At 45.6% G+C, this 23,114-nt stretch overlaps 1 protein-coding gene across 1 annotated transcript in view; it reads left to right on the forward strand.

Annotated features, from left to right (window-relative positions):
• Positions 1-23,114, forward strand: part of SNTB1 (syntrophin beta 1) — a 97,644-nt gene that overhangs the window by 48,772 nt on the left and 25,758 nt on the right. Inside the window, exons 2-3 of the mRNA XM_035125375.2 lie at positions 10,514-10,730; positions 19,539-19,746. Coding sequence (XP_034981266.1) covers positions 10,514-10,730; positions 19,539-19,746 — 425 coding nt within the window. The remainder of the gene's footprint in view (positions 1-10,513; positions 10,731-19,538; positions 19,747-23,114) is intronic.

The following is a 23,114-nucleotide window of genomic DNA, read 5'->3' on the forward strand; positions in this document are numbered from 1 at the left end:
CAAGCCTCCGCTTAAAGACCTCCAAAGAAGGAGACTCCACCACACTCCTTGGCAGCAAATTCCACTGCCGAACAGCTCTTACTGTCAAGAAGTTCATCCTAATGTTTAGGCGGAATCTTCTTTCTTGTAGCTTGAATCCATTACTCCGTGTCCGCTTCTCTGGAGCAGCAGAAAACAACCTCTCACCCTCTTCTATATGTCATCCTTTTATATATTTGAACATGGCTATCATGAACTTGCAGTTCTCTGATTACTGGCATTATTCTGACGGTTTCTAAAGAGTGGGCCTCTGTTCCTAGTCCTCAGTATGTTCAGGCAAGAGATTTCGAACGAATAATGACACTTGCCAGCGAATGCCGTACGGGTGTAACGATAGGGGTTATCTGCAAGTTATGAAAGTATTCCTAACACCAAGGCTAATTGAGATAAACGGTGATTGTTAGAAGGTAAGGCAAATACTGTCTCATTGCCAAGAACATGTGACATACAGGCGCCTCATATGAGTGAGACATATTTGCTCACTCATATAATCCCAATAAATGGTCTTACGACAAAGCGAAAACTGGTGGAGGGACAAAGGGTTATTCTATGACAGCAGGGCCCAAAGAATCAGGAACAACTTCAGTAAAGCACCCAGATTACATAATGTGTTTCCAGACAATGAAAAAACCTGCCTAGACATATTAAGCAATTTTTTTCCCTAGGGTAAAAGTCGTTGCAGTCCAAAATGCAGCAATTGGAAAGATCCTGTTGAGTAAACATGCAGATGCCCAGAAATGGTGCATCAACAGGAAATTTGTCACAATCCAAGTGTGAACAAGGAAACTGGTCTCCAGTCAGACGTTGCCAGCTTTTTTTTTGCTTGTGTGTACATGTGGATTTTAGAGCCATCTCCTCTGATCACCCCCCCCTCCCCTGATCAGGTCACCCAAGAAAACACACATATTGCTTTTCTAAGGGAACTGGGTAAAAGTTAGCTCCGGTAGAATAAATCTGAGCCTTGAAAAAGCACATGGAGCCAAAAGAGGAAGCGGGAAAGAGTTTCGCTCATCCAACTTCCTCCTTCAGCTCTCCACACTTTTTGCCGAGACCTTGGGGTCATCGTTAATAGCTTAATGCAAATGCCAGGAAAGGAATTGACAGTAAAACTGCCAATATCATAATGCCATTGTATGAATCTATGTCACAACCGCATTTGGAGTACCGTGTAAAGTTCTGGTTGCCTCGCCTCAAAAAGGATATTGTGGAGTTGGAAAAGGTTCAGAAAAGGGCGACCAAAATGCTTGATTTATAACTCACAGTCATTTTGGGCCCTTTAGAATTTCCAGGCAACTCTGGGTACCTTCTGCCAGTCTGCTGTTTATTTTGAAAAGTGACTCGCCTGCTTGCTATCCATTTGTATCGTTCGTAACCCAATTTTGCATAGTGCTTTCCGAAGACCAAGGAGCAGGTTTTGGTCTGTGTTTGTATACAGTTGAATGCCACTTTAAATTAAGATGGCGGATGGATAGCTCCTAATCTTGGGGTCGTGGGTTCAATCCCCATGTTGTGCAAAAAGATTCCTGCATTGCAGGGGGTGGGACTAGATGACTCTTGGGGTCCCTTCCAACTCAACAATTCTATGCTTCCGTGGAGCCTACACTGATTTTAAACATTGGTTTAGAAACTGCGAATCATTTGCTTTCTTAGGATTCCTGAGCTATGCTGGGTGTGAGACTGCTAATACATTTAAGCATGGGGAACTGAAGTCAATGTTCCGTGGGATTAAATTTGGGCCAAATACATTATCAGTCTATATACAAATACTGGTCAATGAGCTTTCACTGTTATGACCCTACCAAAGTGAAGAATCCTTTGTTGCGTTGGGGTATGGTGAAAGGCGTCCATCTCAATATGTAATGGAAGTGTCTTGTAGCTTTCATTATTTTGTAACGTTACAAACCAAGTTCCTGGTTGTGTAAACTTACTGAACTACTTCCATCCTTCAGTGCTTCATGGCCCCCCTCGCCCTCTTAGTCTTTCTCTCCTATCTTGAATATATTTTTAAAAACAATTTTGGCTATGCTGGCAGGGGCTGATGGGAGTTTAGAGTCTAGTAACATCTGGAAAGACAGAGGTTGCCAACCAATTTGGGAATGAAATATTCAAAGGTAGAGGGTCCAGATGCTCAACATGAAATGAAATGAAATATTTCAACTGCAGGAAGCATAAATTACTTTGCAGCCAAGAAAGATTCTGAATTTACGGGTAGGTACCCACGAACAGAAAACTTCTTTTGAAATCATTTTGCAAGAATAAGTTTGTCTCGTTTCGCAACTCCTGCCGTTCCCTGCCATGCTGCTCTGCAAATATTTGAGATTCACTCAAACATACTGAAAGCGCTATGCCTGGACTCCTGGTCTGTGGCATTTCTGCGAAGTAAAGGGCAAGCCCCTTGTGAATTATCAAGTTGCTCATCTGACTTGGTAAAACAGAAATAGGTTTTATGTAGCGAGGGAAAGGAGAGCACCGGAGGTCTCTCTGTTACCCAGTATTGGGGCCTTTTGGGGGAAGCTTTGCAAAGGTGGCTGCGTGTTTTGCCCTCCAAAACCGTTGTTGCTTCTTTCTCAGGCTTCTGTGAATTTCTGCCATGTACCAGGGAGACCATTGGAGGAGATCCGTACATGCATAGGCTTTAAAACTGGAGGGAGGGGCGTTAACAATATGTGCTTGCTCCACTCAGCGATTCGTGACAGGTTACAGAGCCTCCATGTTCAGGGGTAGTCTACCTGATGCCAGGTCCTAAGCTACTGAACAGGGTTGGCTCACCTGTTTTGGCCCAAAGGTAGCACTGAGGGTGTACCTACCCATGATGGGTGTCGACTATTGCGGGAAGCATGATGCTTGACGAAACTTGCTCCGATCCAGTCGGTTTTTGATGGAATTCTGGCATTCTGCAGGCTCAAGGCGATCCTCCATTCCAAGTTTTTTGCTTGAGGAGGTTGTGGCCACCATCATTCATGGAGAACAGCCTTTACCAAAGGTGTCATGGGCTTTGAAGGCACTCAAACTCAGGACGAAAGGGGGAAATGCGCTAAGAGAAAGGCACGCTTGGCAAACCCTCACTGTGATCAACTCCCGCCCGGAAACTTATCTCCCCACTGTGGAAGGACGTGTGGGTCCAGAATTGGCTTCTGTAGTCACTTACAGATTCACTGTTAAAACCCTCTTTTGGAAGACAATCTTACTCGGCTATGAGTGATAGAAGAAGAAGAAGAAGAAGAAGAAGAAGAAGAAGAAGAAGAAGAAGAAGAAGAAGAAGAAGAAGAAGAAGAAGAAGAAGAAGAAGAAGAAGAAGAAGAAGAAGAAGAAGAATCTCAATAGGCGACTGCTGCCAAAGATGACTTCCTTTAAGCTGGACTGATGGCTCTTAGTCAGATCTTTGATTGATAATATTCTGGTTACGTAGATAGTTCCACCTGGAGCTGCTGGGGATTGATCCTGACCTTCTACATGCAAAGCAGTTGCTCCACCCCTCAGCTACAGGCCCTCCCCAGACAATGAACTGTAGCCCCTTTTGTTTCCGCTGCCGCTTTTTGCTAACCTGCCTGAGTCATAAGACGCTCCAGAAGCTTCTCAGTCTGATATATTTGATCAAATTTGCCATATTGACTTCCCTTCGTTAGATGCATGCTTTTCTTCTTTGCTTCCGTCCCCCCTCCCCGCCTCCCCAAATGTCATCTGCGAAGAGTAACAAAGGATTAATTGTTGAAACGTTTTGGAGGCTTGGCAGGATTGCGCACAAATGAAGTGCTCTTTTGAAACACTGCACTGCCTTGCCTTGCAAAGCAAGCAACAAACGCCGAGCCCTCGGCATGTGCCAGAGGATTAATTTGTTCAACTGCCGCTTCCTCATTTCCTGTCATTTTCGGCGTGGAGGGTGAAAGTACCGGCAGTAGGGTTGAGGAAGGAACTGAGCATTGGAATTTTAATTGCTTGACCGCAATATTATTGTTGTTTTTTTAAAAATTTGCCATACACAAAGAGACCGTGGATTATTAATTAGTATGTGATGATTAGAGCATCTGCCTGAAAGAGGTTGTGGGGTCAGCGATGTGAGTTTTTAGATGGCGCTTTTAGCCTGCATGTGTCTGTAAGTGTTGGGTCAGGTTAGAGCCGAGAAACCGAGGAAGTTTTTGGAACCCAGATATGTCAGCTAATCACCAAAGGCCACCTTCAACCTGTGTTGCAGTCGCCGCAACAGAATGTCTAGGTCCCTTTTTTTGCAATGAAATTTATTTTTTATTATTCGTTTCATTTCTATTCTGCTTTATATTTTAAAGGGAAAAAAATCTCAAAGCGGTTTACAACTTATTAAAACACCAAATAAAACAAACCAGAATAAAACAAATCCAAGCTTCAAGAAAAAAATATTTCAGGTCCTTCTCTAAGTGACCTTTTGCTTTCGCCATGTTTATTTACCAACTTAATTTATAGAGCTGCCCCATTGCAGAAGTGCTGCAGGAAGCCAGGGTGGTGTAGTGGTTAGAGTGTCGGACTAGAAGCTGGGAGATCAGGGTTCGAATCCCCCACTCAGCCATGAAGCTCACTAGTCATAGCCTCTTAGCCTACTTCACAGGGTCGTTGTAGGGATTCACTGAGGAATGGGGGTGAACTCCTTGGAGGAAAAGGTGGAATACAAATGCAATAAATAGCATCTTCTGCTTACTTGCTTAAGCCAGCCAGATGGAGAGGCCCAGCCTGGCATCCAGAGATCTCCATGTGGTTGCAACTGGAGCCACACAAGTTGCAAAACGTGCCTGGCTAATTTCTAACACGGGTTAGGTCTAACCAACCTGGTGCCCTCCAGGTGTTTCTGGAGTACAGCTCTTGCACAACTCCATGCTGGCTGGGGGGATTTGTACAGTCATACCTCGGTTTAAGTAAACCTTGGTTTGAGTACTTTCTGTTAAATACTCCACGGACCTGTCTGGAACGGATTAATCCACTTTCCATTAATTTCAATGAGAAAGTTCGCTTCAGGTTAAGTATGGACTTCCAGAACCAATTACACTCATACTTCGGGTTAAGTACACTTCAGGTTGAGTACTCCGCGGACCTGTCTGGAACTGATTAATCCACTTTCCATTACTTTCAATGGGAAAGTTCGCTTCAGGTTAAGTACACTTCAATTTAAGTATTCCGTGGACCGTCTGGAATGGATTAATCCACTTTCCATTAATTTCAGTGGGAAAGTTCGCTCCAGGTTAAGTATGCTTCAGGTTAAGTACAGACTTCCGGAACCAATTGTGTACTTAAACTGAGGTAGCACTGTAGCCCCCCCCCCCAAAAAAAAAACCAATGGGGCACCAGGACTGGCAAAGGCTGTGCTAAATCACAGCTTATTACAAATGATGATCCATACAGGGACAAAACAGAGGCTGAGGCAGAGTGGGTATTTCCTAATACAGTGGTACCTCTGGTTACGAACTTAATTTGTTCCGAACTTAATTTGAACCTGAAACCTGTCAGGAATATGGGCAGGAGTCAGGCTCTGGGGCCTGTAGTGCTTTGCAGGACTGGGGCCTGCCTCAGCTTGTGCTGGAGAGGCAAGGAGTGGTCACTCAGGTGAGGCCACTTGATACCTCACTGCACCTGGTGGCAGGAGCTGGGAAGGATAAAAGCCCAGCATTTCCCTTCAGCTCTTTGCCACAGCAACGCTATCCATGCCTGGTTGCATCTGGCCTCTTGATCCTTGCTCCTTGGACCCTTGCCTTGCCAACGTTTTGATCCTTGCTCCTTGGACCCTTGCCCTGCCGACATCTTGATCCTTGCTCCGTGGACCCTTGCCTTGCTGACACCTTGATCCTTGCTCCTTGGACCCTTGCCTTGCCGACATCTTGATTCTTGCTCCGTGGACCTTTGCCTTGCCGACGTCTTGATCCTTGCTCCGTGGACCCTTGCCTTGTCGACGCCTTGATCCTCGACCCTTGTACCTTCGCCTTGCTTCTTGTTCCTTGAACCTTCGCCTTGCTTCTTGTTCCTTGAACCTTCGCCTTGCTTCTTGTTCCTTGAACCTTCGCCTTGCTCCTTGACCCTTGGACCTTCGCCTTGCTTCTTGTTCCTTGAGCCTTCGCCTCTGCCTTGCTCCTTGACCCTGCAACTGCCTGCTGCTGGACCCTCAGCCCCGCACCTGTTCCTGCTTCTACAGCACCATCTTGCCTCTGGTCCTGACGCCCGCCGACCGGACCGTGACAAAACCGTTCTTAACCTGAGATACCACTTTAGCTAATGGGGTCTCCCGCCGCCGCCACGCGATTTCTGTTCTCATCCTGAGGTAGATTTCTTAACCCGAGGTACTACTTCCGGGTTAGCGGAGTCTGTAACCCAAAGTGTTTGTAACCCGAGGTGTTTGTAGCTCGAGGTACCACTGTACGGTTGGCTGTCAAAACACTTGGTGCAAGAGACAAGAACGGATCCTGTCTGCTTGATAAACTTTACTGAACTTCTTTGAAAGCCACAATGCATCACTTCCTGACAGGACAAGAGGCCAGCTAATATGAAACTGAAACATGGCCATCAATACCTGTCTACATGTGGGATTTGTAATGCAGAATTTGGGCTTTTAAAGCAGGAAGTGCAGAGAGGGAGGCCAATCGGGGCTTCTCATAACCATCCTCCCAGCCTTGCACCTTCAGATGGGCTGTAAAAATGCAAAGTTCACACAACAGATGTCACCATTATTTGCTGTTCTTTCATGCTTCTGACCCATCTGGAATTTGGAGACACCAGACTCACTCTGGTGTATCATGCTTCCTGTGTAAAACCAAAGCGTCATTTTACCATGTGTGCAACCATAACTTCCAACACATTGAAGGCAAAAATTACCTTCTGGGACGCCATCTTCCTGTTTCTTCTCACAAGAGGACGGCCATTTTGGGCGCTGTGATCTCACACAATTTCACACCGTGATCCCCTCCCCCTGAAAAAGCATTTCATCAGGCACAGCGCCCTGATAAACATGTGTTTTGGGGCACCGTGCAAGATCACAGCCCCCCACCAGTACTTTTTCGGGGTGAAATCGTAGCATGAAATCGCATGAGATCACGGCGCCCAAAATGGCTGCCATCCTCTCATGAGGAAAAAAATGGGATGCCATTTTTTCCCCCAGGACACTTTTGGGCTATGTTGTAACATAAAGCATTTAAAGCCATAGAAGCTTCAAGTTCAGAGAGGCAGTTGGAGTACAATGAACAAAAATAGCTTTATAGAAAATCAGGCTGCTTGGACTTCAAATCATAAAAGAAACAGGAATGTATTTCTGAAAAATTCTGTACCCTTCGGGAAGATGTTATGATCATTCACCGCTGGCTACTGCCAGGTCTTAAGAGTCTGAAAAGGCTTGAAGGTATTTATAGTAATGCTAGGAATATGTGCTGGAGCTACCAGACAGTAAACGCAGATATGGCCCATATTTTCGGGTTTTGCCCCCAAATAAGTAATTGTATAGACATAATAAACAAAATTGAAATTATAACAGGTTATCAATCATTATTAGACCCCTTGATTGTTTTGTCCAGTTTTGTAAAGCACTCAGTGTTATCTGAAGGCATCACAATGTGAGCGCATCTCTTAACTGCTTCTCGAATGTTGGTTACTGCAAATTGGAAGAAAATAAGAACTTCAACGGTTGATGACTGGATTGTGCACTTATGAGAAATTGTACATATGTTTAAATTGACAAATATAGTATGGATGAAGGAAAGAAGGCAGCAGAATAATATTTTTATAGAGAAATAAGAGTATATTTGTGGTGTAGTGGAGTAGCAGAACTCCAGAAAATGTACAATCCTATGCACTATTGGGCTTGTGGTAACACAAATCAATTGATTTTATGTTAAAACGTGGTTATTCGAATTTGCACTCCTCTGAATTTTGTGTTGTGGTTTTCCTGCCAAAAAAGTATATAATCTAAGCGCACACAAAAATCAATATATTAGTGATTAGTAGCATACAAAAATGTATCATATTCAAGGGAATGGCTTGCAAAAAAAATGCCTATTATTGAGCAAAATGTCATGGAAAAATCCGTGCCAGTTTTTATGCAGGCTTTGCTTTTTAAAAAAATAAATAAATTGCAAATTGATGTTCAACTGGGACTTGCTGAATTTAAGAATCGAGAAATGAGAAACAGATTGAACCTGAGATTTTCGGACTGCAAAGGAGATGCTCTTCTACTGAACCACAGCCCTTCCCATAAGATACACGCATCATAATAAAAATATAAGTTATTCAAAAAAAGAGAGAGACACACGCACCTGTCTCTGATATGACGACACTGCTTAGGTGGTTGCTGGTCCAAAACCAGCTTGAGGGAGGTGGGGGGGGGTATCTGTATACCACATTTAGATAGCATCATATCATGGTACGTGAATGCTTTGGGACAAGGCTGGGGAATCTTGTTCATATCAGAGGCCGTGGTTCCTTCTGGCCAGTCTTCTGAGGGCCATCGGAAGTGAGTGGAGGCAAAAGTGAGCAGAGCAATGAATGCAAATTTTACCTTCGTGCACAAGACTAGTTTCTGCCCACCCTTCTTCCTTCCTTCATCCGGACAAGCGAAAGAAATGAGCATAGTCCAAAGGCACATTCCAGACAGGCAAAAACACATGAAGGATGTTAAACAGGACCAGTGAGGGTTGTTGTCTGGGGAGAGTTTTGAGGGCTAGACAGAGGAAGTCTAGAGGCCTGAAGGTTGCCCAGCCCTGCTCTGAGGGAATACAATTGCTCTGAGGGCATGGACAGAGCTTGCCCTAGGATAGCTTTGGGCTTGCGTGTTTAATTCAAGGCGCTTGTTCTTCACACTGGGGAAAGCCCCTTTGCAGCCTTTTTGCAAGCCGTCCTTGCAAGGGCTCGGGAGCTGGTCAGGATGCCACTCTCGAATTGTACGGAAAGCAGTGACTTGGCAGGGCGAAGTGGAAGAATGTTTTACTCTTGTTGACAATGTCCTGGGAACTGCGTTCACATCTGAATGTTCCAGCCTGTTGTTTAGTTTTCAGTCTGAGTTGCTCTCTCTGGCTTTGGTCTCCCACCCCATCCCTTCTCCTCTCCTCTTCTGCATTTTAAAGAGCTTAGCTCAAGTTGCTCCACAAAGCATTAAGCTTTGCAAGGCCAGAAGTAGGTTTGCTTCGCAGTTGCTTGGTGGCCGTTCTTAAGAACGGTCAAAGCACGTCCGGCTTTGATTGACTTGTAGGAAGAGTGATTCTTGCCTCTTTAAAACTGTTGCTAAGTCAACACAATGAGTAAACTGAGTTTGGTGTGTGTATGTTTGTGCGTAATGTATTTAGTGTTAACTCTGGAAGTGTATCCTCAATTCTTACCAAACTGTGCTTCCTAGAGCAAAATATACATAGGAGGCAACAAACAAACAAACAAAGCAAGCCTCCTGTGTATATTTTGATCTAGGAGGCATAGTTCAAGTACAGTCATACCTTGGTTGTCGAACACCCTGGTACTCGTACGTTTTGGCTCCTGAATGATCGAAACCTGGAAGTGATTGTTGCGGTTTTCGAACTGTTTTTGGAAACTGAATGTCTGACGGGGCTTCTGCAGCTGCTGATTGGCTGCAGGAGCTTCCCGCAGCCAATCAGAAGCTGCACTTTGGAAGTTGAATGGACCTCCGGAACGGATTCTGTTTGACTTCCAAGGGATGACTGTATACACTTCCAGAGTTAATGCGATATGCAGTAATAATAATAATAATAATAATAATAATAATAATAATTTATTATTTATACCCCACCCATCTGGCTGGGTTTCCCCAGCCACTCTGGGCGGCTTCCAACAGAAAAATAAAATACAGTACTCTATTAAACATTAAAAGCCTCCCTAAACAGGGCTGCCTTCAGATGTCTTCTAAAAGTCTGGTAGCTGTTGTTCTCTTTGACATCAGATGGGAGGGCGTTCCACAGGGCGGGCACCACCACCGAGAAGGCCCTCTGCCTGGTTCCCTGCAACTTGGCTTCTCGCAGCGAGGGAACCGCCAGAAGGCCCTCGGTGCTGGACCTCAGTGTCCGGGCAGAACGATGGGGGTGGAGACGCTCCTTCAGGTATACTGGACCGAGGCTCATTTCTGGTAAAGCTGCTAGAGGGCTGTGACAATTTGTGTCTTGGGTTTTTCAGACTCTACTACCCATGTACTATCTGAAACCAAAGGGACACATGGGTTGCCAGATGCGGAATGTATTGGTTCTTTTCAGCTCTCCTACCCCACTCTACGCGCTCATTGCGCGTCATTGCGCTCTCCTTGTCAAGTATGCCTTAATGTTTGTCTCGTCTGGGATGAATTTGACCCTGAATGTTGGGTAAGGAAGTGTCTTGAGGGGCTAAGCAGGAGAGGGTCATCCAGGCCAATGGAGGCAACAGGGCACCACATGAGTTACTCATGGTCTAGTGCTTCAGCCAAGGAGAGTTTGGCTCTCGGAACATTTTTTCGCTTACTCACCTTCCATTCTTCTTCTTTGCTCCTTTGCTACAGTGAAGTACATGAGGGAAGCCACCCCCTACGTCAAGAAAGGGTCTCCGGTTTCCGAAATCGGCTGGGAGACCCCCCCACCTGAGTCCCCGCGGCTGGGGAATGCGTCCACAGACCCCCTGTCGCAGCTCTCCCTCTCCATCCACAGAGACAAGAAGACGATCCCGCTCAAAATGTGCTACGTGACACGGAACATGGCAGTGTCGGACCCAGAAAACAGGTAATGGGGGTTGGCGGGGAAATTGGCGGGGCAGGGGGTAGGTGTTTGACCTTTTGGAGAGCGGGGAGGGGAGAGATAATATGCACTTACGCAAAAGCGACAGATTGAAAGAAGCACCAACCTCTTCACCCGGGGGCTGGGCCACACTTCTGTTTATTCCATGATTTATTCCATCTGTCTTTTGATTTCTAGTCATAGGTTCGAGAGGATTTAGTTCCATCCTGCTGCTTTCTTTGGGAAAGCCTGCAATGTACTGCTGAATCGGAATGAAAGTCAATGCGCGAGAAACCTGATTGACATTTCTTCTGATTCAGTGGTAAGCAGTGCGTTTTCGGGGGGGGGGAGGGAATCCATGGAGCAGAAGAACTTCTTGGACCCACGACTAGAATTCATGGGATAAACAGAAGGTGGATGAGCCCTATACAAAATCATCATCATCATCATCATCATCACCACTTACAAATCATTACATCATCATCATCATCATCATTATATACTACTACTAATGATGATGATGATGATGATGAATTGGGGTGTGTATCCCGAATTCATAGAAACTCAGGTACAGCCAAATCAACCTTATGGAATGGTATATGTGGCTCTACAAATATTCCATTTTGAAAATTAATATTCCATTTTTTGTTTAATTAGCTCATTTATTGATACTTATTCATAGATATACAAAAACGCATGCCCATTGCAAGGTATCTTTTTATAATATACTAAGAAAGATAACTACTTAGTCTAAGCAAAGAAACAAAGTACAATAGATCATAGAATTGTAGAGTTGGAAGGGACCCCGGTGATCATCTAGGCCAACCCCCTGCAATGCAGGAATCTCAACTAAAGCATCCATGACAGATGACCATCTGGTTGGCTGCTATGAGAACAGGATGCTGGACTAGATGGACAAATTGACCTGATTCAGCTGGCTGTTCTTATTCTCTGGGTGATTCTTTTTTCTTGTTCTTTTTCTTTTAAAAAAAAAACCACGTGGAAGTCTATACACCAGATCTTTGTTCTAGGCCTTAAAGTATGTAAGAATTCACACAGTTCTAGTGTGCTAATGAGTGGGTGTGATTTCTGCTGGCTGAAGTGAATCAGATGAACACATTCTACCAGATTATCTTAATTGGGTGAAAATTCCCATGTTGTCATCCTGTAACAACCCCACTGTTCAGGAATCTCTTGGTGTTCTGCAAAGACTTCACCATGCAACAGGTTTAGCAAGCTTTTTTTTTTTTTTTTTTGGTCCAGATCGAGAAAGAGTACGAGCAAATACACCTCTCCAAACTATACCTAGCCTTTTCAAAGCTGGGCTACTTTCTTATGACTCACTGAAGGATGCTTCCAACATCCCTTTTTTCTCACACAGATAATATTTCTAAGTGGGGCAGGGGGGAGAATGCATGCCACAGATAGATGGTCAGGCAGTCATGTTTGTTTCACTATATACGCATAAGAGGATCTCTGTTGGTTCAGAAAAGAAAGTCCATGTAGAGCAGCCTTCAGCTCTCACAGTGATCATGAGAAACCCACAGAGAACACAAGCATATCTGGTACATGTACAGTCATACCTCGGTTTAAGTACGCTTCAGTGTGAGTAGTTTCAGTTTAAGTACTCCGCGGACCCGTCTGGGACGGATTAATCCACTTTCCATTACTTTCAATGGGAAAGTTCGCTTCAGGTTAAGTACACTTCAGTTTAAGTACTCCGCGGACCGTCTGGAACGGATTAATCCACTTTCCATTACTTTCAATGGGAAAGTTCGCTTCAGGTTAAGTATGCTTCAGTTTAAGTACAGACTTCCGGAACCAATTGTGTACTTAAACCGAGGTACCACTGTACAGGGAATATAGTTTACCCAGCCCTGCCTTCTCCCCAGAAGCCTAATAATGGTACCCACAATGCTCCTATAAATCACCTGACTGGGTCATGCGCGAGGCCTCTCCAGACCAGCTGATTTGCTGTTGAAATTGCTTGATGCTGCTGTAGATCGTCGGCCAGCTGATTGCTTGGTGTCGCCGTGGGTTAGCCACCTATGTTGCCACATTACGAGAGAATTCTGGAAAGAAAGAACGTTAACATTTTGGACAAATTCCTCTTCTGCGCAGTGAAACAATGCCGTTTGCACAGTGCATTGCGCTTCCGGCAATGAAGCCTGCATTCAGCAAACTGGCTGAGCCGGGATGGTGGCACGGCATGATTGCGAACATTCCAACTCCATGTGGAAGGACGCTGCCATCATTAAGTTAGGGGTGAGAGGATTGCGCTATGTTGCATAGAGGGGTGTGTGTGAGAGAGAGACAGGAGCAGGTGGTTAAAGGAAATAGCAGATGGAGAGAAAGAGTGTGATGGGGTAAAAAGCAAGGATCTGAGCAACAATGGGTGGTGGAGAAATAGAAGATGGGTTAGGAGCTAAAACTGGAGGTGGTTTGCAAGAGAATCTCATCTAGAGCTTTGAGACAGGAATAGGGTACTTCTAGAAAGGAAACGGGCAAGGGGAGAAGGCCCTAGGGCAGGCATAGGCAAACTCGGACCTCCAGATGTTTTGGGACTACATCTCCCATCGTCCCTGACCACTGGTCCTGCTAGCTAGGGATGATGGGAGTTGTAGTCCCAAAACATCTGGAGGGCCGAGTTTGCCTATGCCTGCCCTAGGGTTACAAGATGTAGAGTCTTGACCCTGATAAGGCGGGGGGCCTAAAATCCTCATATTATTTTGAATTGCCTTGGCTTGGGAACCTTCTGTTCACAAGGGAAGTGAGAAAGGCAGAACGGCACATGGGACTTCCATGGTCCTTTGCTTCCTGGCGCTAAAAATAGGGCAGGCTTGCTGGTCCCTGTTTTAAACATATGTGGAACCAGCTGCACCCCAGCACCGCCATTGTCTCTCTCGCAGTTGCTAACCAAAAAGAAATAAAAGAAACCAATGAAATCAGGGGAAGGGGTGGGGGTAGGGAGTAAAAGGAGAATATTCTCTCTCTCTCTCTCTCTCTCTCTCTCTCTCTCTCTCTCTCTCTCTCTCTCTCTCTCACACACACACACACACACACACACACACACACACACACCATTTCACATCAATGAGCTTTTTGTTCCTACCCAGTACAGAGGCTTTTAAAGAAATTGGCTGCAAGTTCGTTGGCTTTCAACACTTCTCCATCTGAAGGGGGCTTGAAAGCTGAAGTTTTTCCAGTTTAGGGAGAGGGCTAGGAGTATGGAAAGCAGCCGTTCTTGTGGCTTTGACAGCGGAACAGCTGGATCTCTCAAATCCTTGTGGAAATCCTTGGCTCAGCTGCGGCCACGTCTGCACCCTAAATTTAAAACACTGTGATACCACTTTAAACAGCTATCTCCCCCCCCCCAAAAAAAAAACAATCCTGGGAACTATAGTTTTCAGGAAGAAATGGAGGCAGTGAGAGATTTTACTTTCTTGGGTTCCATGATCACTGCAGATGGTGACAGCAGTCACAAAATTAAAAGACGCCTGCTTCTTGGGAGAAAAGTGATGACAAACCTAGACAGCATCTTAGAAAGCAGAGACATCACCTTGCGACAAAGGTCCGTATAGTTAAAGCTATGGTTTTCCCAGTAGTGATGTATGGAAGTGAGAGCTGGATCATTAAAGAAGGCTGATCGCCAAAGAATTGATGCTTTTGAATTATGGTGCTGGAGGAGACTCTTGAGAGTCCCATGGACTGCAAGAAGATCAAACCTATCCATTCTGAAGGAAATCAGCCCTGAGTGCTCACTGGAAGGACAGATCCTGAAGCTGGGGCTCCAATATTTTGGCCACCTCATGAGAAGAGAAGACTCCCTGGAAAAGACCCTGATGTTGGGAAACATTGAAGGCACAAGGAGAAGGGGATGACAGAGGATGAGATGGCTGGACAGTGTTCTCAAAGCCACCAACATGAGTTTGACCAAACTGCAGGGGGCAATGGAAGACAGGAGTGCCTGGTGTGCTCTGGTCCATGGGGTCACGAAGAGTCAGACACGACTAAACGACTAAACAACAACAAAAGGGATGCTGAGGATTGTCAATAGCCCCTTACTCCCCTCACAAAGTTACAGTTCCCAGAGTGGTTTAATAATCGGCCTCTCTTCTGAGAATTGCCCTTACCTGGCCCTTTGCTCCATCCACTGCGGTGGCAAGAGTCTCAGAGACTAATTGGATGACAACAAGTTGAGAATGGCGCCCTCTTCCTGCAATCCATCATTGATGTTATTGCTATGAATGGAGCCAGGCCTGGGCTCTCAGGGCTTCAAAACTGACCATGACTCTCAGACCCTGGGGAAAGAGAGCTTCACTCTCGCTCAATGCTCTGTTTTAGATACAGCTCACACCGTCACGAATAACCTTTGCTATCTGCAGGAAACGAGTAGTTTTGAGTCTCCCACATGTTCAAAGAGGGTTTATCAGTTCTTGTGTCGTTTATTTCCTGTGGAAACTCTGAGGTCTCAGTTGATGTTCTCCAGTCAACATCAGATGCGGTGGGAAACCTTGCTGTGTCCTGTATTCCCTGCCCTCCCCAAATGAGAGGGGAGAAGGTCTTGCGAAATCACTTTGAGAGACCTCCCGCAGCTTCTGTAGCTGCTCCAGCCCAAATCAAAACATAACTGCAGTTTTGTGATGTTGACGAGTCTAGTTAAAATACTGGCTACTCCATTGTCGGTGGAGATTAAGGGATGAAATCATTTTCTGTTCCAAGACTTCAGACAGTTTTGGTTAGAATCTCTCCCTAATCCATTACTTCCCAAAATTCCCTGGGGGAAGAGGGATTGACGGTTAAGCCATTCTGGGAATTGTAGCCCTGTGGATTGGATTGGGTTATCTCCTGGCAACTCTTAGAACCTTTAACAAAGTACAGTTCCCAGGAGTCTTTGGAGGAAGCCATAAAAGAGGTATGATACTGCTTTAAATGTGAAGTGTAGATGGGCCTAAAATATAGGATGTTGAATTGTGTTGCATTTTATCACCGCAGACACACACATACAGCCCAGACAATTCCTGTAAGACAAAAGTTGGCATCCTGTGGCCTTTTGTGGGGGGAGTCTCCCCTGCAGCCCCCCAATGCCATCGGATCCAGCAGAGGTCGTCTTATGTTCATAAGCAAGCTGTCCAATTTCAGGCCTCAGTGCCTACAGGGTTGTTGTTTTTTAAGACCCAATACTTGCAGAATGTGGCTTGTTTCCTCTATTCAGTTATCAGATAGTACCTTTTTGGACATTTTGCCTTAGGGAAAGGAAGGTAGAATAGTAATAGGAAAGATATTCAAGTTTCTGCTTCACATGTTCTGCTCAGGGAGCGTATCGAAGAGGAACCCACCCAGGGAAATCTCAAATACTGGAATAAAAACAAATGGTTTGTACAAGTGATGCAAATCTGCTGCTTAATCTGCATCATGTTCTTGGCACGGAGTTTGGGTCTTGCGTCAATGTCCCTGAGCATACCTCGCTGCTCTGATGAGAAGTGCTCTGCTATTTTAGAACGCAGCCCATGACATGTTCATGCTCTCTAGCAAAGTAACTTGGCCATCCATGCCCATAAAAGCAAAATCAGCCGGCTGACAGAGCCTATACACTTCAGCTATGTGCATAATAATACGTCTGGAAATCGTCTTTGATACAACTTTGAAGTAAGGCTTGCATCCATATACGGAAGTAGGGAAGTTTTAAATAACCTGAAGTCGACCATGGTGCAGCCATAGTACGAAATGACGTTTTAAAACCTAAATTGTGTGTGTGTGTGTGTGTTGGAGCAATCCTGTGCGCAAGGAGCTGGTCCAAAGCAAGATGGTGTAAATTAAGCCAGCGAAAAGTTAACCCCGGATCGAAAACCCATTCTGCAGTGGGGCCGTTGCCGCTGCTCTGCACGAACCCTGACAAGAGGGGAAACAAGCATTGGCAATAGTGTCCCTTGTCAAGTTGTCAGATGAAGCTGTATTGACTTAGGATTCAGCCTAAGCATTCCCCCTCTCTGATTCTGCAACCCTTTTTTTTGGTGCTTACATTGGCTGAGCCAGGATGAGCATGTTATGTTGGCTTATCTTTGGTTGAGTCAGGGTTGGGGACTTGAGTTTTCTGAGCTTGGCAGAGCAAGAATGAGCCGGCACAGCCAGAGATCGCTACATCCTCAGCTGGTCATCCCAGGAGATTTTGCCATGGGATCACCCCCTTTGTGCGTGTAAGTGTTGGGGCGATGCTATGGGAGCTGCAGTGAGCGTTGCTGGAGATGGGTCTCTTTAAAAAGGCAAAGGACTCCTGGATGGTTAAGTCCAGTCAAAGGCGAGTATGGGGTGTGGCACACATCTCGCTTTCAGGCCGAGGGAGCTGTCAACAGACAGCTTTCCGTTTTATGTGGCCAGCGTGACCAAACCGCTTCTGGCGCAACAGGGCACCTTGATGGAAACCAGAGCACACGGAAATGCCATTTACCTTCCCGCCACAGCGATACCTATTTATCTACTTGCGCTGGTGTGCTTTCGAACTGCTAGGTTGGCAAGAGCTGGACAGAGCAACGGGAGCTCACCCCATTGCGGAGATTTGAACTGCCGACCTGATCAGCAAGCCCAAGAGGCTCAGTGGTTTAGACCACAGCGCCATCCAAGGCACTCGCACTGACCAGAGTTAGGTGTTTGTTTGATGTGGCCAGGAGAACAAAGAAACCAATAATAGAAAGCTGGAATGGTTCTGCTATGGACAAGGGAGGCTACGATTGTAATTTGCAGATGCATATGTTAAATCCTGTTTGCCATTATGTTGCCCATTCAAAAATTTAAATTTATATACTGCCCTATGCCTGCAGGTCTCAGGGCAGTACATCCACATAAAATTGCAATCTACAAACACAAAATACATAATGAAAATAAAAACAAGAAAAACCCAGTAATCCCCCCTCCCCCCCCCCAACACATTTTTAAAAGGGTGCTGGATATCAATCAGCCAAACACTGGCAACTCGGACTCTCTGTTTTTGTGAGGTTCGCCAAACAGCCACTGAGAAAACATGATACCATTCATGTGCGTGGCCGAGTGTGTATCATGGCAGCCACCTCGCGCTTAAATGTGCCATTCCTTTGGGCTGGTGTGGGTTTTATCAAAAGCCATTCCGCATGCTGTGTTTGCATAACTGCGGTGGCGTGTAAGGATAAACACAGCTGTGGCCCCTGCCTGAGATATTTCTAGGCCAGGGAGAGTAGAAAAGGGACCTTTTATCGCCAAATAGCAGATAAACATAAATGTTGCCTTCCAGAAGGCAGATTGCCAAGGAGCATAACGCGTTTTAAGCCATTTTCAAATCGGAGCTGTCCCGCCCGTTTGGCAGACGCTTCTTGCTTGCAAAACGTTTCCGTGGCACCTCGGCGACCGTACCTATCATATTGATGTATTTATGTGGACAGGATGGGTAGGGAAATCTCCTGTATGTGGAAGGGCTCACTGGGAGAGCATCTGCTTTGCATGCAGAAGTTCAATTCCAGGCACCTGTAGATGCTGCCTGAAGCCCTGGACACCTGCTACTAGTCAATAATGGTGTTTGTTACTGATGCATGGATAGCTCAGTTGATTAGAGCAAGGTGCTGATAGCACCAAGGTTGCAGGTTCGATCCCCGTATGGGACAGCTGCCTATTCCTGCATTGCAGGGTTTTGGACGAGATAATCCTCAGGGTCCCTTCCAACTCTACAATTCTGTGATTCTATGGTTCCTCTCACTTTTCAAAAATTTCAGCTGTACATCCCTTGGGGGAAGCGACCTCCTCTGTTTGCACGTGTCATTCTGCAAAGTACCACGTGCATTAACTCTAGTGTATTCTTTGCTATTTGGACACACTCCCCAACAACAACAATTTCCTCAAGGGCCCAGGGTGCTTCTTGCACATTGAGGAGAGTTCCAATGTTTTCCTCTTACGTGACTGAGCTGCAGCAATTGCTGCCCTTGTGGGCTCTTCTGCTCTTGAGCACAAGGTTTGGAAGCTGAAAACTTTCGTTTCTACTTTTGAACAAAGCATATCCAGTTCTGTTCAAGTTGTAGTTAACTCAAGCCAACCACAACCAGCCTGTGATGATTTGTGGCTTGTTTGTTTCCTCTTCACTTTGCTAACTAGAATTTAAACTTAGTGATGCACACCCTCCGGTATTTTCATTTTCTTTTCGCTTTTTAATTTGTATACAGCCTGCCTATATACACAAGGCGGTTTGCAGCAGCAAAATATACAATAATAAATCCGATGCAATATGAATAATAATAATAATAATAAACATAATTTTAAAATGGAACAACTTATATCAAATAAAGTAATATTCAATAGTCTATCACAGGCCTGCCCAACCAGTCGATCGCGATCTACTGGTCAATCGTGGGCTGTCCCTGGCCGATCCTGGCCGATTGCGTGATCTCCATTGATCGACCCCCAAAAAAGAAAGAAAGAAAGAAAAGAAGAAGAAAAGCAGCTCAACAACTCTGATATCTCCTTCCAAAACCTCAACAACTTTGGCTCACCCTCCCCCCAAAAGACTCAACAACTCTGGTCAATCCAATGGGTAGATCACTGACAGTTTATTTATAGTGGGAGTAGATCGCAGTCTCTTGGAAGTTAGACACCCCTGATCTATTGGAATATAATAGTGCCATTTGCACAAAACATGACCTGCAGTGAGATAGATAGACAGACAGGCATATGGATATTTAATGCTTGTATTTCAGCAAGGTTCCTAGGACTGGGCTGCTTTGCAATAGCCACCCTAAATATTTTGAGACTAAACCTCCAGCTGTTATCCTGATTCTGCTATTTTCCCTCCTTCAGGCTTGTAGAAGTTCATTCGCCAGATGCCAGGCACACCCTGGTTCTAAGAAGTAAGGATTCCGCCACAGCACAGGCCTGGTTCCACTCCATCCACTCCTGTGTCAGCGATCTCATTCCTAAGGCCATCTCGGAGGTCAAAGATCAGCTGGGCAAAGCAGGAATTGCTGGAGCTCGAGAGATCAGGCACCTCGGCTGGCTCGCAGAAAAGGTAACCAGTTCCTCATTTTGTCCGCAGACCAGACCTTCCCTCTTGGGCATTCTATCGTGATCAACCTCTCGGTTGGAGGTGGTGGCAGTATATTTAGCAACATTCGCATGGACACTTCAAGGTACCTCAGCTGTTCTCCCTGCCCTGGGCCCACAGACTCAGCATTCTTGATTAAGACAGAAGCTTAGCAAGAGAAAGTTGGTCCCAGTGGATATTGAGCTCTTTGCCCATTTAGGGCTTTAAGAGGCATGGATCTTGGACAGTACCCAGAACTGAAAGCCGATGCCAACGTGTGATGCTTTCATAACACTTGGTAATGCTTGGGGCTGGGGTGCCCTTTGTGTGGTATGCATCTCGTGCTTGTCGTTCCAACCTGCGCCCTTTGCTTTTTCCTTGGAGGTCACTGCTTCTGATCTTGTGATGAAGTGCCAGGGGTTACTTACCACAAATAAACTGCGGCATTGGTTTTGTTTGTTATTCTTGCAAGGTGCTCCCCGGGACCCCTCAAACAAACCGGACAGCCCTTTGATTCTTTGCAAGGCTATGATTTTATGCTTTTTTTAAAAAACCCAAAACATAGGATTCTAGCTCTTGGGACTTCAGAGAAGAACCTGACAAATTTAGGCAGCTTTTGCTGTGAAGAGCAATCCAGCCATGCGGGATTGCTACGGTTTGTTAATTTAAAACCCACATTTAGTCCTTTCCCACAGAGTCTTTGGTTCAGTGTGGTTATCTACATGTGACTGCCACTGGTAACTATAATATGGGGTGCTTCTAATGATTGAAAAAGCAGGTTGTGTATAGCATACTGGGACAGCTTTCAAAGTCTCCGTTTTCCAAGATTTCTGATGTGTACCATGTTCATGGCTAAAATTGGGCTCTACATATGCATGATTTCCCCATGTAGTTGCATGTGCCTCGAAGAACAGCGACCGATCACTACCCAAATGGCAATTGGATCACAGTTTCATTTGTAGTTTTGGTTAAAAAAGAAAGAAAGGCATAAATGTTTCATGCACAACGCTTCGGTTGGCAGTGGTCCTTTGTAGCTGCCGGTCTTAGCCAGCAGTAATTCACGTCACACTGCAAATGTCAGCTAGTGAAAAGAAAAGCCATCATCTTATTTACAAAGATGCTTTGAAGCATTGCAGCTTAGACCATGCTTCAAGTCCTCCCCCCCGCCAAACAATCGGAGACTGTGTCACCAATCTTCCCTCCATCCTCTTCATGCCTCTTCTGGTTCTGGCGGACGGGGGGGGGGGGGGGGCTTAGTTGCAACAGGAGAGGAAGACACCTGTATTTCTTCACCAGCCTGACCCACCTCTGCCTCTTGGCCTCCTTTCTCTCCTGCTTCAGCTTCTTCTTCTGGACTTCCCTCTGCCACAGACTCTCTCTGCTCACTGAGCCCTGTTACCTCTTCAGCTTCCTACACCTCCTCCTGCCAGGCTTCTCCCTGCATCATTGTCCCACCACCAATCCCCGGGCTCGGAACCTTCTTCCCTTGGCGGTTCCCCAGCTGGTTCTTCCTACCATTCCTCTGCGTCCAACCAATCCATGGCAATATGACCAGATGTGCTTGGAACCCTTAACATCATATCACCTGCAGGAGCATAGGAAGTTTCCTTACACTGAGTCAGACCACTGGTCTATCCAGCTCAATGTTGCTTACACTGACTGGTAGTGATTCTAGGATTTTCCCAGCCCTACCTGAAGATGTCGGGGATTGAATTTGGGTCCTGCTGCATGCCAAGAAGGTGCTCTTGCCTACGGTCCTCCCCTAAATGAATTAAGTGTCCTGTCTGAGACCCATAAGAGCTGTAGCCATTGGGTTAGGTGGACAAAGCATCTGTCGTGGTGTAAGGCTTACTGCAACATAAAATATTCTCAAGCAGAGGTAAGAAGAAAGGAACTGGCCACAGCAGAGCTTCCTTTTCTCCCTTCCCTGTCTCTCTTCTCAATTTTTAATGAGGCTCTGTATTAGTTGTCATTCTGCCCTTCCCCCAGTGATTAGTTCGAAAAGCAAAAGCTTGCAACATTTATAGGAAAGAACGTTCTGCAAAGGTGCTGACCTTTCCTTTTGCAATAAACTCTCATTTGAGAACGAGTCCCAGGACTAAGCATGTGGTTGGATCAATCATGTTAGTTTGGGGGTGGGGGGTTTGGCTTGGACAGTAACGCGCAGCTAATGAGTTGTACGCTGTGGACATTAACCTCAGACCTCAGGTGATTTAGATGCAGAGCACATTGCAAGATCACCTTAGGGCTTTTTAAAGAAGGAAGAAATACGCACCATGCTGGCATGTTAATTGAAGTGGGCCATTGGCACAGTGGTGCAGAACGCAGGTTTACTGCTTGTACAATGTAATCAACGGTGGGGAAACAAGTCATTTTCTGTCCCTTGTTTTTTTCTAACTTTTTATATATATATAAAAAATGACTACATCATAAAGGAACTTAAAGGGGTGTGAAATAGGAAGGAGCACCTGAGTGTTAGGCAATGGCTGTGTTCAAAAGCAACAGTAAACTATAGTTTATTGCTTCAAGAACAAGCTTGGATCTCACGCTCCCAACTTTTGCATGGCCACAGAGCAGGTCTATTTTCCATATTTCCTTTTGTAGTATGGATCACAATCACAATGGCCAACGTGTTAAAAACCAAGCCTTATGAGGAATGGTTGAAGGAGCCTGGAAAAGAGGTGGCTGAGATGAGATAGGATAGCCACCCTCAAATATATTCAAGGTTGTCACATGGAAGAGAGGGAAAGCTTGTTTTCTCCTGCTCTGGAGGCTAGGACCTGAACCAATGGCTTCAAGTTGCAAGAAATGAGATTCCGACTAAACATCAGGAAGAACTTTCTGACAGTGAGAGCTGTAGAATGGAGTGGAGAGGTGCTAGACTCTCATTCCTTAGAGGTTTTAAAGTAAAGGTTGGATGGCCATCTCTCATGGATGCTCTTGTTGATATTCCTGCATTGCAGGGAGTTGGAATAGATCATGTTTGGGGTCCCTTCCAACTCTATGATTCTGTGATTCAATGTCCTATGGGTGCAGAAATGCTTATAGTGATTCATGCAGCCTATATGATGGAGGTTCACCGCGTCGCAGGGATTTGAACCACCGACCTTCTGACTGGCAAGCCCAAGAGGCTTTAGTGATTTAGACCACAGTGCCACCCACGTCCTGTTGCTCTGTCCCAACTTCTGCCAACCTAGCAGTTCAGAAGCACACCAGTGCAAGTAGATAAATAGGTATCGCTGCGGCGGGAAGGTAAACGGCGTATCTGTGCGCTCTGGCTTCCGTCACAGTGTCCTGTTGCTCCAGAAGCAGTTTAGTCATGCCGGCCACATCTGTCTGTGGAGAAACGCCAG

This window comes from Zootoca vivipara, chromosome 8 (assembly GCF_963506605.1).
Source record: "Zootoca vivipara chromosome 8, rZooViv1.1, whole genome shotgun sequence".
Lineage (NCBI taxonomy): Eukaryota > Metazoa > Chordata > Lepidosauria > Squamata > Lacertidae > Zootoca > Zootoca vivipara.